Source organism: Acomys minous (genome assembly GCF_964271855.1).
Source record: "Acomys minous genome assembly, chromosome: 4".
Classification (NCBI taxonomy): Eukaryota; Metazoa; Chordata; class Mammalia; order Rodentia; family Muridae; genus Acomys; species Acomys minous.
The window spans coordinates 14,270,986-14,286,204 of record NC_140486.1 but is presented as its reverse complement, the minus strand read 5'-3'; the positions used below and the strand labels follow the sequence as shown (position 1 = coordinate 14,286,204).

Sequence of the window (15,219 nt, the reverse complement as noted above, 5' to 3'; positions counted from 1 at the left end):
GGATTAAAGGAGTGCGCTACCATGCCTGGCTATTTCATGTCCTTATTTGCCTTCTGTATAGTCTCCTAGGTGGAGTGTCTCTTTATAGATTACTTATGTCATCCGTGTTGATGTTCAGACCAACCCATTGTAGGGTAGCAGTATTCCCACTGAAAGTGTGCTGATAACTGCTTTAGGAAACTCTTTGAGAGAGAATTTAGATCAACTTACTCGAAAATGGGTTGTCAAACATTTCAAGCAGACACAAAGAATAGTCTGAACCCTCTTGTGTCCTTAACAAGCTTCCGAAACCTTCAACTTAAACAATACTCAGTAAAGTTTAATCATAAATTTTCTTGGGCTAAAACCATTGTGTTTACATGATTGTCATAACAAGGTAGCAATATAACTTGAACTAGATACTCTTTTTTTAAAATTTTTAAATAGTTTATTCAGATTACATCTCAATTGTTATCAAACTAAATATTCTTTTTTTTTTTTTTTTTTTTTGGTTTTGGTTTTTTGAGACAGGGTCTCTCTGGGTTAGCCGTGGCTGTCCTGGACTCACTTTGTAGACCAGGCTGGCCTCGAACTCACAACGATCCGCCTGCCTCTGCCTCCCGAGGCAGTGCGCCACCACGCCCGGCAAACTAAATATTCTTAACACAGAAAAAACTTGACTTAATTCCAGTCCCAAACCAACAGGTGTTCTATCCAAGCCTAGGCTAACTGCCAAGGGTCCTCTATTGTAAAATATCTGTAAAGCATGATGTTCCAAGCCCACCTTCTATTGTTCTCCAAGCAGATTTTAAAGAAACTTTTCTATAGCTAACAGTATCTAGCCAGGTACTGTTATGTCAAGGTCCTAACTTTCTTTCAAGCAGTTTCTGCCTGGCTGCACATAAAAGTCAAAGCCAAGACTCTCTCATTGCCTCAAGCCTTTGGCTGGATGCCTTCTTTCAACATTCTCTGTGGGAAAAACTTTTCCAGTGTAAATTTTATTAGGGCTGAGAAATGGAGAGAAAGGCAGTTTTAGGGAAAAAAGTAGATTTCAAGGTAGTTTTTAGGCAAAATTACACCTGGGCCATTCATAATATTTAAGGGCAGTGGTGATCAGCTGGAGATCTTTGGAACTTTGTCAAACAAAGCCTTAATGACTTGTCCTCATGTCCGTGACACATTCTTGTCTACACCTACAATCACTTCTGAGTCCTTTGAACTAAATCCCAGAAATAATCGTGTATCACTGATTGCTTAAGTATATAGTGTCACAAGATAAGGATTGTATCTTTTAGAATACTGCTTTTATGACTTCCCTTGGTGTCAATAAGATGGCTCAGCAGAGAAAGGAGATTACCATCAAACCTGTTGATATGTGTTCTATCCCTAAGTAGAAAGTTAGAGCCTGTTCTTGAAAGTTGTCCTTTGACCTACACACACACACACACACACACACACACACACACACACACACACACACCACTTACATACAAAATAAGTTTCCATGTAATTAAACATTAACTTGCTTCTATTCACTGATGTGTTCTAATACCATGAATTAATTTCTACTCTGTAGGAAGAAATGGGAAGAGAACAGAAGATATACAATGACTATCTAATGCAGCGACGAATGGAAGAAAAAGCCCAGGAGGAAGAACTGGACAGATTACTAGAGGACATAAAGGCAAAGAAGTTGGCTGAGAAGGATCGAGAGCTCGCACTTGAAAAGGCGGCAAGGAAGCAGCTCATGAACGAAGTCATGTGTACAAGAAAACTCCAAGTTCAAGAAAGAGGTAAGGAACTAACTGTATCTATCTTATCTTTTTATTTTACTTCTTAAAGGTTAGTTGTTTAGTTAGCATTCAATTCAAAATGACTGTGACACTTCAATACATATATGTCATTATGCTGTGCTCTCATTTACCCTTCCCCAACGGCTCTCCCGTCGTCTCCTCCCCGCATGCTGTTACTTTAACAACCAAAAATATTTAAGTATGTATCTGTGAAAGTCCGTGAATGTTGCAAGTACTAAGACTTCTGCTTTTGCAAATCTTATCGAATTAGGACACAAGACATAAATGAATGAGAAACTTAATAGTCTAGCAGACACTGCGTAGTTCCAGAGGAAGTGTTCTCAAGGTCAAGAACAGGGTGTGCTTTGAGCACTGCTTACCTCGATGACTATAAAAGACAGGAAATGGAGGGATGCAGATAATGTGCCTCTCTCTTCTCCCTTTAATCTGCTCCTCGTTTCCTTTTGTAGTGGTTTCTGTCCACTACATGGTATAAATCGATTTTTAACAGCCTGTGATGGGTTGAATCTTAAGAAACCCTAGGTGTCCTTTGAAGTCAGCTCAAATAGCTCATTCCCTTTGTTTTTGTTTTTCCCATTCAAAGTGTCCTCTCTCCAAGGTTCTCACTATGACATTTTGACATTTCAGATGACTGATGGCTCAGAAGGGTTTCTATTCAGAGACTGTGGGCTTCGATCTTTTCAAACCTACTTGATTGGGGTTCTTTAATGCTTACACTTCCCTTCCAACCCACCTACCCTAGATAGGAGAGAAAAGAGGTTGATGGGGACAGGGGAAGTGGACCTTTTTAGGCCCTGTTCCTTGGGGCGATGCCACTCTTCATCGTCAGGATTCCAGCAGACCTGTTAAACAGGAAACCAGCAATTCAGCAAAGGTGACTGCAGCCACAGCAGCTGGAACCCAGAGCAACCGCTGGAACCTCGAAGCGTTCTCTGGAGTGATTCTCCGTAGGAGTGTATTGAAGCAGACCGATGAATAGGCAAACAATAAGCAGCAATGGCCAAACCAAAAAGTCAGAAAAGCCCAGCCTCTTGTTTTGGAGTGTATGTATGTGTGTGTGTATGTGTATTCTCCCAGAGTCAGTACTAGGATGTTTATCATTTGTCAAAAACCATGCCCCTGTAAGAGAGAGTTCTTCTAGTGGGCAAACATCACCTGTTCTCTCACAAGTCTGTTTCCAATGGAAAAATACCACACTGCAGCACCTGCGCTGCAAATACCCCAATGTATATGAGCGAGGGACTACGGGTTGTGGAGCCCAGATGAGTAAGTAGCCTGGTGAAGGTTGGTTCCTAGAGTCCTGCCAGTTGTTTCTGGAAGAATGGTCTTTCCCTCTGATGTCCTCCACCAACCTGTGGGTTTGAGATGTCCATTTTTTTCCTCCTTTTACTTCCTCTGTTTCTTCTTGGTTGCACCATGGAGTCTCAGGTAACACCCAGTCAGGGTATGTCCTCAGAATATCAACAGACCCCCGAGGATCTTAGGGCCATTTTTTTGGGTCGCTACGTCAGCAGCCTGGTTACTCCTTGCCTCAGGGGAGTCATCTTTTTTATGTCATTGAAGTGGCATAGTGGAGGGTAGCAGTTTGTAGGGGCAACCAAATAGCCTATAGGAGGGCCAGGATTTAATTCAGCATTGATCACAGCATGGGCATGCGCAGTAGTAAAAGCATGGTGATGTTCATATATACAATGTTAGGTGTCCTTTACCGTCATCTGAGAGCCTGGGTCAGATGGATCACTTCTGTTCTCTGATCTGGCACGGAGCCAAATCATTTCAGTTACAGTGACAACTGCAGCTCCCATATACCTGATTTCATCTTTCATTTCATGACAGTCATGGATCCAGCTAGAATACAGACATACCTTTAATATAGGCAAGCAGATCTGAGTTCAAGGCTAGCCTGGTATAGAGCAAATGTCAGGTAACGAGAAGTTTTAGGTCCAGGCCTGATGGTACAACACCTTTAATCCCAAACAATGAAGGTAACATTAGTTTGTAGAAGGAAGCACATGTGTGATTGAAAGCTCTGTCTAATTGAGTGGCAGAAAAAGAAAATGACAAATCAGGGAAGATTTAACAGAATAGGATACACCCAGTTCTCACAAGAAGAGAGAAGAAAGGAAAGCTACTGAAGGGGCAATGCAGAGAGAGAGGCGGGGAAGAGGCCCTCTTAATGGATAGTAATAGAGAGACAGGTTGCAGAGAGAGAACTCAGGTGAAGACCTGTGACAAAGCTTAATGAAACAGAAAATGAGAAGGAGCCAGAAGATCAGAAAAGATTGTTGGAGCTAGTTTAAAGCCAAGCAGACCAATTTGTTGGCCCAAGAGAAAAGCCAGATTGAATAAGTTAGCTGGGAGAGGAGTTTGAGCCAGAACAGCAGACTTGAATCATCCAGCTCTGGGTTCAGTAGGAACAAGAAACGGTGAGATTATTAAGCAACAGGTCTCAGAGGCTGCAAACACTCTAGGCCTAGGTGAGATGGTATAGAGGCTAAAGCTTTCAGGATCAGGCCTGCAGACAGAGGCAGTAATCTTCTGAGATAACTGAAGCAGGCGAATAAAAGTTCCCTTTAGATTTGTCCCTACCGGCTCTCAGTAGTTAACACCATTTGAACTATCTCCAGCAACTGGGACCTATTTATCTTTCTTTCTTTTTTTAAACTTTCATAACATTTTTCTAATATCTGGGGCCAACTGGGTAACAAAAGAACTCTTTTCAGCAGCTGCCTTTAATCCTTCTAGAAAGGGCCTAGCAAAAATTGTTTAAAGTCACCTTGGTCAGTGTTGTACAGAAGGGAAAATCCATTTTATCTGGGCTGAATTGTCCAGTAGCAATCTGTGTGCACACACACACCTGTCGCAGAGGCAGTTTTTCTACTTTTTTTTTTTTTTTTTTTCAGAGAAAGGCAGGTCTTGAGGGTTCCAGTTATATGGACCACTGGTTGAAAAGACATAAATCATGAGAAAGAAAGGAGTGGAACTTTCTCTTTTTCTCTTCCCTAGGGTGGCTTAGAGCAGGTGAGGGAGCACAGGGAACAAACACCTTGGGCTGCTATTTGCCCCTCCTGGTATGAGGTCTGCTGAGGTGGCAGGGGACCTGGATAAGAAGCCAGGCCTCCAATCATCCATCCGGACCTTTAGAGGGATGCAGCACCCGTGCTACAATTACACCAATGTATCAAGCGAGGAACTGCGGGTTGAAGAACACTCAAGACAGCAGGTCATCGGTTCTAAGAGAATGCCCTTTAATGAGGAGGGGCCAAGGCCTTTTATACAGTACAGAGGCAGGTGGAAAAATACAAGGCGATGTAGATGGGAAGTCCCCAGGACAAGAGGAACCATGTAACCAAGGTAACCAGCGTGCAAAACAGGAACTTGTGGTGAGCTCAGCGAGGCACAATGTTCACAACAGGAAGCTGCCAGGACAGAATAACAGTTGCATACCTGCCAGGGCATAGCCGCAGGGGGCCCAAGCCTAACAGTTCCCAACTGAGGGAGTTCAGGGATGGACAAGTGAGCTCTCTGAGTGGAACAGGTGGAGCTTGTTTGTTTTTGTTTTTTTGAGGATTTCTCTGGGCAACCTGGCAAAGCCAAAAGAATTCAGGTCCCCATCAGGACAGGGTGCAGGTCTTAAGGTGAGGAGGGGGTGTCTCCCACTGGTCAATACAGGGAAATAGAACTGACAAGAACACATAGAAACACACACACACACACATACACACACACACACACACACACACACAAATTCGAGTCAAGACAGCCAGGGTAACCACCATACATTTAAAACAGGGTAACCTGGTGCTGTTCCACACAGATTCTGGATCAGCGTTCTGTATCCACCCTCTTCTGCATCGAAACAAAAGGTGGTTTAACGAGACTATTAATCCCACCAGGTTGGGAATAAGGGCACTACCACAATTTCTGAGCCAAATTTGAACGAAGATTTATCAAATACTGGGCAGGGTGATGGACACTGGCTAGTTCCATACACAGGACTCTGGGAGAATGGCACCAAATTTCGTTAGTCAGAGGCTTATAAAGGCAACCCCCAAAAGGCTGTGCAGCTTCTACCTTTGTCCAGAGGGGGCAAGCTTGCCTCCTGACATACTTCCTGCCTATGTGTGATTTAGCATATCCAGTGCGGTTGGGGCAATCAAGCTTGTTTACAGAAGTGAAAACATTTGGCTTGCACAACAGCCCCCCCGCATCCCAGGAAGTTAGCTGTCCTCAGGCAAGTGGGGCTTAAAGATCAGAGACATTTTTGTTTTATAGATCTCTTAAGAATAATAATTTAGACTTAAATTATAGCTTTAGTCTTCACATCTCTTCCAGAGGTCACAGACCAGGAGACTCTAGTTTGTTCCAATTAGGCAGTATTTGACCGAAGGGTGTCGTGGGGACCTGGAACATCTCAGATTGTTAATCGGCCTCCCTTCCCCCAGCCCCTTGACCACCAAACTCTTCCCTGTTGCCAGCAGTTCTGAGAACCCCTAGTGTTTTTAAATTATCTGTATTATCAGTAGGCCAGGCTAGTAATCAATTAAGACATTTGTTATATTTTAAAATAGCCTTAGTTAGCCTGGGGCAGGGCAGATACCAGTCCTCTAAACTACCTCTCATAGTGTGGCAGGCATGGGATTCCTGCCTCAATTCCAGGCCATCTGTTTTTAATAACTTTTATCAAGCTACCTTCCATCCATAATCTCAAACACTTGCTAATGCTCTTCATCTGGGCCGGATTCTTCATCCCTGCCGGCCATGTGCTTCTCCTCCATCTAACCCATGGCAGCCTTCCTCTCTTCCCTTTAGGTCTTTTTCTTTTTTTTTCTCGTGGTGGTCTTTCTTCTTCCCAGAATTCCTCTCTCTCCTATCCCCACCTATTTCCTTTGTCCTGCCCAGGTGGGATGGCTTTTTCTTAATTAAAGGTGGGCCACACAGACAGTAAGTAGTAATTAGTGTCAAAATACATCAGACCATCCCCTGCCATGAACTGTCTCAGTTGGGTATAGGTCCTGGGGAACGGGAGTTCTCGAAGCTTTGGTGTACAAAGATTCGGCAAAGTGACAGACAGACCAACCCAGGAAAGAGTTTAAGTCTGAGTGTATTTTGCAGGCAAGCAATCTAGATTTTTATACACATTTTTTGAAACGGAGTGTGTTGTGGTTACATTTCCCATGGAGTAGATTCAAGGAAGTCAGTGAGCAGTCAGGCATACACAGTACAAAGTACAGAATGCAAAGTAATAGTGTTGTCATCGTTCTTAAGTCATTAGCTTGGTATCAGTACGCACGCGCCCTCTTTATCAAGGGTCAGTGTCCTCTCATTATGCCAAACATCTGTGTGCCAAGACAGTTTTTCCTTAGTTCTTCTTTTTACCTGAGCGCCACTATCTGGAGCTTTCTTAAACACTTTATTTGTAAGTTATAATATAAATTATTAACTGATGATTAATTCTTAGCCATGTTTCTTTTAACAAGAAGAGCAGAACTTGGTGGTGAACTCCGGGCCTGAATGGTCCTTGCCTGCTGTCCCATGTTAGGGAGTTATCAGGGAAATGGTCATCATGTTTGAAAAGTTCTGATACGAGAGTAAGGTTAGGAGAAAAAATAAAGACAGAATATGCCAACACAATGAGTAAAAAGAAGGCTGCAATCAGTTACTCCTGGCAGGAACATCAGACCCATTCCAGGAGGCTCTCCTTGGGCAGGGGTCATCGCCTCGGGTTGTGCAGTAACATTTGTCACACAGACTCCACTGGAGGGGTCGTGACAATCCTCCAACAAACCCCCATATCTTGAGGTCTGGTCTCTAGGATCTGGGTGGAACCTCAAGAAATGTTTTGGGACTTAAGCCAATAAAAAGTCTTGCCAGGTGTGGTGGAACACACCTTTACTCCCAGCACTCACCAGCCTGGTCTACAAAGTGAGTCTAGGCCAGCCAGAGCTACACAGAGAAACACTGTCTCAGAAAACCAAAAAAAAAAAAAAAAAAAAAGTCTTTATTGGCTGGCAACTACACTGATGTTCAAGATCCCAGTGTAGTCCTGAGCCTTACTCAGAGTGAACTCTTAAACACAAAAATCGTATCTTGGGTTGACATACTTCCATTAACAAGAACAGTTAGCCAGAAGCAGAACTACGAAGCCACGAAGGGCCAGGTGGTGATGGTGTACTCCTTTGAACTCAGTACTTGGGAGACAGAGGCAGTAGTATCTCTGAGTTTGACGCTAGCCTGTTCTACAAAGTGAGTTCCAGGACAGCCAAGTCTACACGAGGAAACCCTGTCTTAAAAACAAAACAAAACAAACAAAAAGAAGCCTAAAAGCAAGGTTAGTACTTTTAAAGACTTTCCCAGAACTATGGATTTTGTTGTTTCATTTTAACTAGTGGTGCTGTCTATATGCTGGGTTTATAGTCTGAACGGCAATTCTGTCATGTTGTGATAGGTCTGGGGGCCTGCTACATATAGCTGGAAAATGTTTTCCCCATTCTTTAGACTTGCATCTTCACTCAATTAGCAGTGTAGTTTGCTATACAGATGTTTTTAAGTTTCATGAGATTCCCATTTGTTCTGTTATTTGTTTGTTTTTTTCCTCAGCATATTTGTCCTTGCTATATAGGAAGGCTACTGATTTTTGCATATTAATTTTATATTCTGCTACTTGCGTAATATTCTGAAGGTGTTTGTCAGTTGTTGGTGTTATTTCTTATGCTACCAGGGACCTGTTCAGAAAGTCTTTACCTATACCTATATGTGGAAGCATACCCCTACTTTTTTCTCTCTAGAAGTTTTAAGGCACCAAGTCTTACACTGAGGTCTTTGACCCATTTGGAGTTGAATTTTGTGCAGGGTGAAATGTGAGGATGTAATTTCAGTCTTTGTATTGATGCTCACGTTGTCTAGCACCATTTACTGAAAGTGTTGTCTCTTCCCCAGTATATACTTTCTATTTGTCAAAAATCAGGCAGCCGAATTGCATGGACTTATATCTGGGTTCTCTGTTCCATTGCTCTGTGTGTCTGCTTTGGTCCAATACTGTGGCTCTGAACTACAACTTGAAATCAGAAGTAGTGATGACTCCTAAAGCACTCTTTTTCCTTTGGGGCGATCCTTAGTATTTGTGTTTCCATATACATTTTAAGATTGCATTTTTCTGTATCTTTGAAGAAATTCATTGTTATCTTTATTAGAATTTCATTGAATCTGTAGGTTAAACCTGATAGAATTCTATAGAATTGACATTTTTATAATATTGATTGTTTTAATCCATGAACATGGGAGATCTTTTCTATCTTCTAGTGTCTTCCTTGACTTCTTTCAGAGTCTTAAATTTTTCATTGTAGAGACCTTTCATTTTCGTTGTTTTTTTTTTTTTTTAAAGATTGACTTATTTATCACATATACAATGTTCTGCCTGTGTGTGTGCCTGCAAACCAGAGGAGGGCACCAAATTTCATTATAGATGGTTATGAGCCACCATGTGGTTGCTGGGAACTGAACTCAAGACCTATGGAAGAGCAGACAGTGCTCTTAACCACTGAGCCATCTCTCCAACCCCACAATCTTTTGTTTCTTTCTTTCTTTTTTCTTTTTTGGTTTTTCAAGACAAGGTTTCTCTGTGTAGTCTTGGCTGTCCTGGACTCGCTTTGTTGACCAGGCTGGCCTCGAACTCACAGTGCCTCTGCACTCCCTGAGTGAACTCACTTGCCTCTGCCTCCCTGAGTGCATGGATTAAAGGCATGCACCACCACGCTCAGCCTTCATTTTCTTTGTAATGTTTATTTCCAGATAATTTAGTTTTTGGTGGGTATAGTGAATGGAATTATTTCATTGGTTTCTTTCTCAGTATATTTGCCATTGGTATACAGGAAGGCTACTGGTTTTTGCATGTTAACTTTATATTCTACCACTTTGCATTATATTACGAAGGTGTTTGTCAGCACTAAGGGAGTTTTGGTGAAGCTTTAGCTAGAGCACTACGACAAGAGAAGGAAATAAATGGGTGTAAACAGAAAAGAAATCAAAATCTGTCTTTCCCCCTTAGAGCTGCCTTCACTGTGCCCTGTGGGTTTTAGAACACGTGGTTCCGTTTTCATTCACTTCTATAGTTTCCAATCTCCTTCCTGGTTTCTTCAGTGCTCCAGTTGTTGTTCACTAATATGTTGTTGAACATACATGTGTGTGTGTGTGTGTGTGTGTGTGTGTGTGTGTGTGTCTGTTCATGTATGTGTGTGTGTCTGTGTCTGTGTGTTTTGTGATGTTTCTGTTGCTATTGTAACTTTATTCCATGACAGTCAGAATACAGTATTATTTCCAATTCCTGTATTTGATAAGGCTTGCTTTTTGTCCTAAGATGTGGTCTACTTGGAGAACAGTTTATGTGGCTGGAAGAAATGTGGGTTCTGTTGTTTTGTTTCGTTTTGATTTTTGTTTTGTTTTGTTTTTTGATGTTTGGTTGTAATATCCCATAGATATATGTTAAGCCGACTGATTTTTGATGCCATTTAACTTTAATTTTTGTGGGGATGACCTTACTGGCAAAAGTGGGGCATTGAAATCACCCGCAGTTATGCTGTTTGATTAAACCTGTGACTTTATATCCAGTAGAGTTAGTTTTATGAAACTGGGTGCACCTGTGCTCGGTGTGGAAGTGTTTAATACTGCGATGCCCTCTTGGGGGACTGTTACCTTAGTGAGTATGAAGTGTTGCACTTTATCTCTTCTGCTTTGGTTTGAAGCCTATTTTGTCAGATTAGCATAGCTATGCCCATTTGTTTTCTACTTTCTTTTGCTCGGAATATCTTTATCCGTGCTTGTATTCTAAGCTAGTATCTATCTGAGATACCAGAAGAACTAAAATTGGATTTCAGGGTTACAGAAGGAAAAGGTTAAAAAAAAAATAGGCCTACAGGAGATAATCTGGCCAGCTGCAAAGATCAGCCCCACTAGAGATAGTATTGCCTAGTGACTGACCGGAAGAGTCCCACTGGGGAGATAGAGTTGATCAGAGACCCAGTTTTATGGCCACATTCCTTCCTGCCCACCGGGGGATAGGGTTACCTAGCAACCAACCCATCCCATAGGGTAGAACAAAAGAAATTAAGCCATGGGTGGTCTTGGCGCCCTTTTCTGCTTAAAGGACATTGTGAGGATAAAAGAACCTCAGATCTAGGCCATGGCTGCTCCTGAGACCTAGCATTTGGGGGATCAGGTGCGACCCAGCTCAGAGCTGAATTAAAGAGTCTTCTTTCATTTTACAGCAGTTTCGTGTGTTTTCTGGTTCTTTTTTTGGGATTGATCTGGGCACAGTAGTCCTTAATGATACCATGTGTTTCTTAGAGGCAACAAAAGATGGATCCTTTTAACTTTCTTTTTTAGTTAAAAAACATTATTTTACAATCATGTGTAGGTTTGTGTGTTTAGATGTGGATTTGCACACATGAGTGCAGGTGCATTCAGAGGCACTGGGTCCTCTGGTTGTGAGCTGCCTAAATGGGTACTGGGCACCTACCCAGGTCCCCTAGAAAAATCACAGTACCCTTAACTGCTAAGCCATGTCTCCAACACCTGCCTCCTATTTACTAATCCAGTTTGTTAGTCTGTGTCTTTTTACTGGGGAGTTAAGCCTTCAGTTAATATTGAAAGATGTGTTTTAATTGCTGTTATTTTTATGATTTGCAAAGAAAATATATTTTGTTTTTTTTATTTAAAAAATTATTTATTTTATGTTTATAAGTATGCTGTCTTCATGCACACCACAAGAAGGCAACAGATCCTATTACAGATGGTTGTGAGCCACCTTGTGGTTTCTGGGAATGGAACTCAGGACCTTTGGAAGAGAAGCTGAGAAACTGTAAAATTATAAAATATAAGATGCTTGTTTGCTTGCCCAACCTTGCTTGCCTAGAACTTAACCTTCTGACCCCAGAGGTTTCTCCCAGTTCTCAGAACTGCTAACCTCAAGAGTTCTTCCCTAGTTCCCAGAACAGTTACATGCAAGTTTCCAAATATCAGATGTCCCCATATGGTTTCCAGTAACCGCTCTAGAGACCCACACCCAAGTCCCCACAAAAAGTTTCCCAGTGCCAGATGTCCTAATGTCCATATGGCTTAACTTGATAAGCAACCCCACCTGCTTTGAGGTTTTTGCCTTTAAAACTAGCCTGTACCAGCTGCTCGGGGTCCTTTACCTCCTGAGTGCTGAGGGATCCTGACACATCGACAATTGGGACTTCTGATGGGTCAGTAATACATTTTACCTATACTTCCAGCCTGTGTGATTTGAGTGGTCTCTTGCGGCGACCCCCTTCCCGAATTGGACTCCAGGGTCCAACAAAGCCAGTGCTCTTAACTGTTGAGGCACCTCTCCAGCCTGAAGAGATACTTTGATTGACTGCCCTGACATTATTTCTTTTTCCCTGAGGCTCTTGAGTGTGTTTATCCTTCTTTTTGGTCTAAAGCATTCCTTTAGGTGCCCTCTGTGGGGCTGGCTTACAGGCCATAAACTCCTTTAGTTTGTTTTTATCATGGAAAGTGTTTGCTTCCCCCTTTGCTCATTGCAAATAGCATTGCTGAGTATAATCTTCTGGGTCAGCAGCTGTGTTTTTCCACAGCTTTGAGTCTCTCCTTCCAAGTTTTTCTAGCTCTAGACTTTCCTATGAAGAGCTGCTAAGATGGCTCCCTGGTTGAAGGTGCTTGCCGCCAAGTCTGATGGCCTGTGTTTGATCCTCAGAACCCACAGGGAGAAGTAGAGAACAGGCTCCTACAGGTTGTCAACACACACACACACACACACACACACACACACACACACACATACACACCCTTAATTTAAAGGTAATTTCTAAAATTTTCATAGTGTAATCAGCTGCTACTCTAATAGGCTGCCATTATTATATTTGGCCCTTCTCTCTTGCACTTTTCAATACCTTTTTCTGATTTTGAGTTTTTAATAATTTTGCCGTGGTATCGTCGCGAGCAGAGAGTTTACACTCAGAATCCGGAACAAAGGAGGCAGGCCAAGAGCAAGTGGTACGTTTTAGCAAGAGAGATTTATTAGCAATACAAAGGCAACTACAGCAAAAGGCAGCAGCTAAGGCTCCAAGGCCAAGCCACCAATACCATTCCATTAACTCTTAAAACTATCCTAATTCCAATAGGAGTAGCATTTAGCATCTTATAATATCAATGTTCTGGGAGCTTATGCCATTAGGGTATACGACCTGATATCGCGATGTTCTGTCGAACAGGTTCGCTGCTGCGACTTGAATCAGTTCTCGGGTTGTTATCTGACAGCTTGTCTGTCTGCTCTGTCCGGGGAGAGCGCCCCGTCGGCTGGCCGCATTTCGGGTAGTCATGGTGACAGCGAGAGAGCTGGCTGCTTCTTCCCAGGGTTTTTATACTTAACTTAACCTTATCCTCTCTAGTTCACACATCTAGCTTTCTGCGTCACTCTTATCACCAACTTGCAGTCGTGGCTGCTCCTAGGTCAGAATTTACTACTAAGGTTTTATCTATCACTCACACATCTGGTCACACGTCAGCTTTTTGGACTTGTCAGCTGCTTTCTACACTGGGCTTTGAAACAAGCCCTGACATGTTTATTACAGGTATATAATGGGGAGTTTCTTTTCTCGTCCTATGTATCTATTTGGTATTCTCTTGGCCTCTAATATTGGGAACTGTTTGGCTTGGGCCCCCTGCTGCCATGCCCTGGCAGGTATGCAATTGTTATTCTGTCCTGGCAGCTTCCTGTTGTGAACATTGTGCCTGGCTGAGCTGACCACAAGTTCCTGTTTTGCACCCTGGTTACCTTGGTTACATGGTTCCTCTTGCCCTGGGGACTTCCCATCTACATCGTCTTGTATTTTTCCAACTGCCTCTGTACTGTATAAAAGGCCTTGGCCCCTCCTCATTAAAGGGCATTTTCTTAGAATGGATGACCCTGTCTGGAGTATTCTTCAACTCAGTCCCTAGCTTGATAGTCAGGGTAATTGCAGCGTGGGCGCTGGACTCTAGTACCTGTAAGGGCATCTCAAGATTGGAGCTTTTTCTTTCATGGTTTTACTGAAAATGACTTCTACGCCCTTGACCTGTTTATTCTTCTCCTTATATGGTACACACATCTCCTAGGCTTCGTCTTGTTGTGCTGTCTTGGAGACCCTGTGTGTTCCATTCATGTGTTAAGCTTCCCATTTTCTGAGTGCATGATCTGAGTCTTCCACTTTGTCCGTGAGACCCGGTAGTATGTTTCCCGCATGGCTCCTTCTGCTGCTAAGGCTTTCCGTGGAGGCTTTCCATGGAGGCTTTCCGTGGAGGCTTTCCATGGAGGCTTTCCGTGGAGGCTTTCCGTGGAGGCTTTCCGTGAAGGCTTTCCGTGAAGGCTTTCCGTGGAGCCTTTCTGTAACTTAGCTTTTCTTTCCCAGCTTCATTTCGCTTTCAGTTTTCTTCAGCAGTTCTCTCTTTATTGAATTCCATTTTCATACCCTAAACTGAATTCCTTATTTCTAGTAGATGTTTTCACTTCCTCAGTGTTATAGTATAAAAATAGCCTCACAAACCACTCAGACTCCAGTCTCCATCGGATATGGACGGTTTATTGAAGGAATGCACACCCCTAAAATAAGGCTGATAGCAACCAAGGCCATAGGAAGGACTTGGGAGCCTAACTATGACATCGATCTGTCTTCCGGAGCTCATACAGTGGGCATGGGTGGTGGAACAAGGCTCTTTGTTAGCAAGCAGTTCTAACTGACCTTCAGTTTGATTGGTTCTAAGTGGGATAAGTGAGGCAGTGCTTAGGGTAGCTCCAAAGTGTAGCCAAGTGTGACGGTAGCAAGAGTGCAGCTAGAGTGTAGCCAAGTGTGCGGATAAGGAAGTATGTATTATGACACCGTCGAATCATCTAGTGCAGGTTAACTTGACCCTCTGGCAGGAAATGTTTAGTGTCAGCTGTGAATAACTCCTTCTAGGAAGCAGAGTTGAAATGTTTAAAAGTTTTTAAATTCAATTTTACCTTATAAACAAAATGGAGGCCAAATATAGAAATGGCTGCAGCTATGTCAAATAGCAGGCCTCAACATCGGATTTCAACCAGTTTATTCCTGTCCTTTTGTTCATTTAGGTCTTTGTGTCCTCTTTAAATTCATTGGACTTTTTGAATTTGTATATAATTTTTCTTTTGAATGCCGTGTTTTCTATTTTGTCTAATTTGTGCTCCTTTGGGACCATTACTATGCTGTTGGTATTTGGGTGGGGTGTATTGCCTTTTTTATTCTCTTTTTGTATTAGGTGTATTTTCCAACAAGTCCCGGGTATCTGGAGCTAGCTTGTTGGTTGTGACTTCTACTATATATTTTTAGCTTACCAAACCTGGTGCCTCTAGGTGACCAGTGGGCTGGACCACTTGGGAGGAGGCAGATGG

The 15,219-nt window shown here is 42.6% G+C and overlaps 1 protein-coding gene across 1 annotated transcript in view; it reads left to right on the top strand.

Moving 5' to 3' along the window:
- The window catches only part of CFAP53 (cilia and flagella associated protein 53), a 52,711-nt gene that overhangs the window by 16,007 nt on the left and 21,485 nt on the right, over positions 1-15,219 (top strand). The window contains exon 6 of the mRNA XM_084781044.1: positions 1,556-1,772. Coding sequence (XP_084637170.1) covers positions 1,556-1,772 — 217 coding nt within the window. The remainder of the gene's footprint in view (positions 1-1,555; positions 1,773-15,219) is intronic.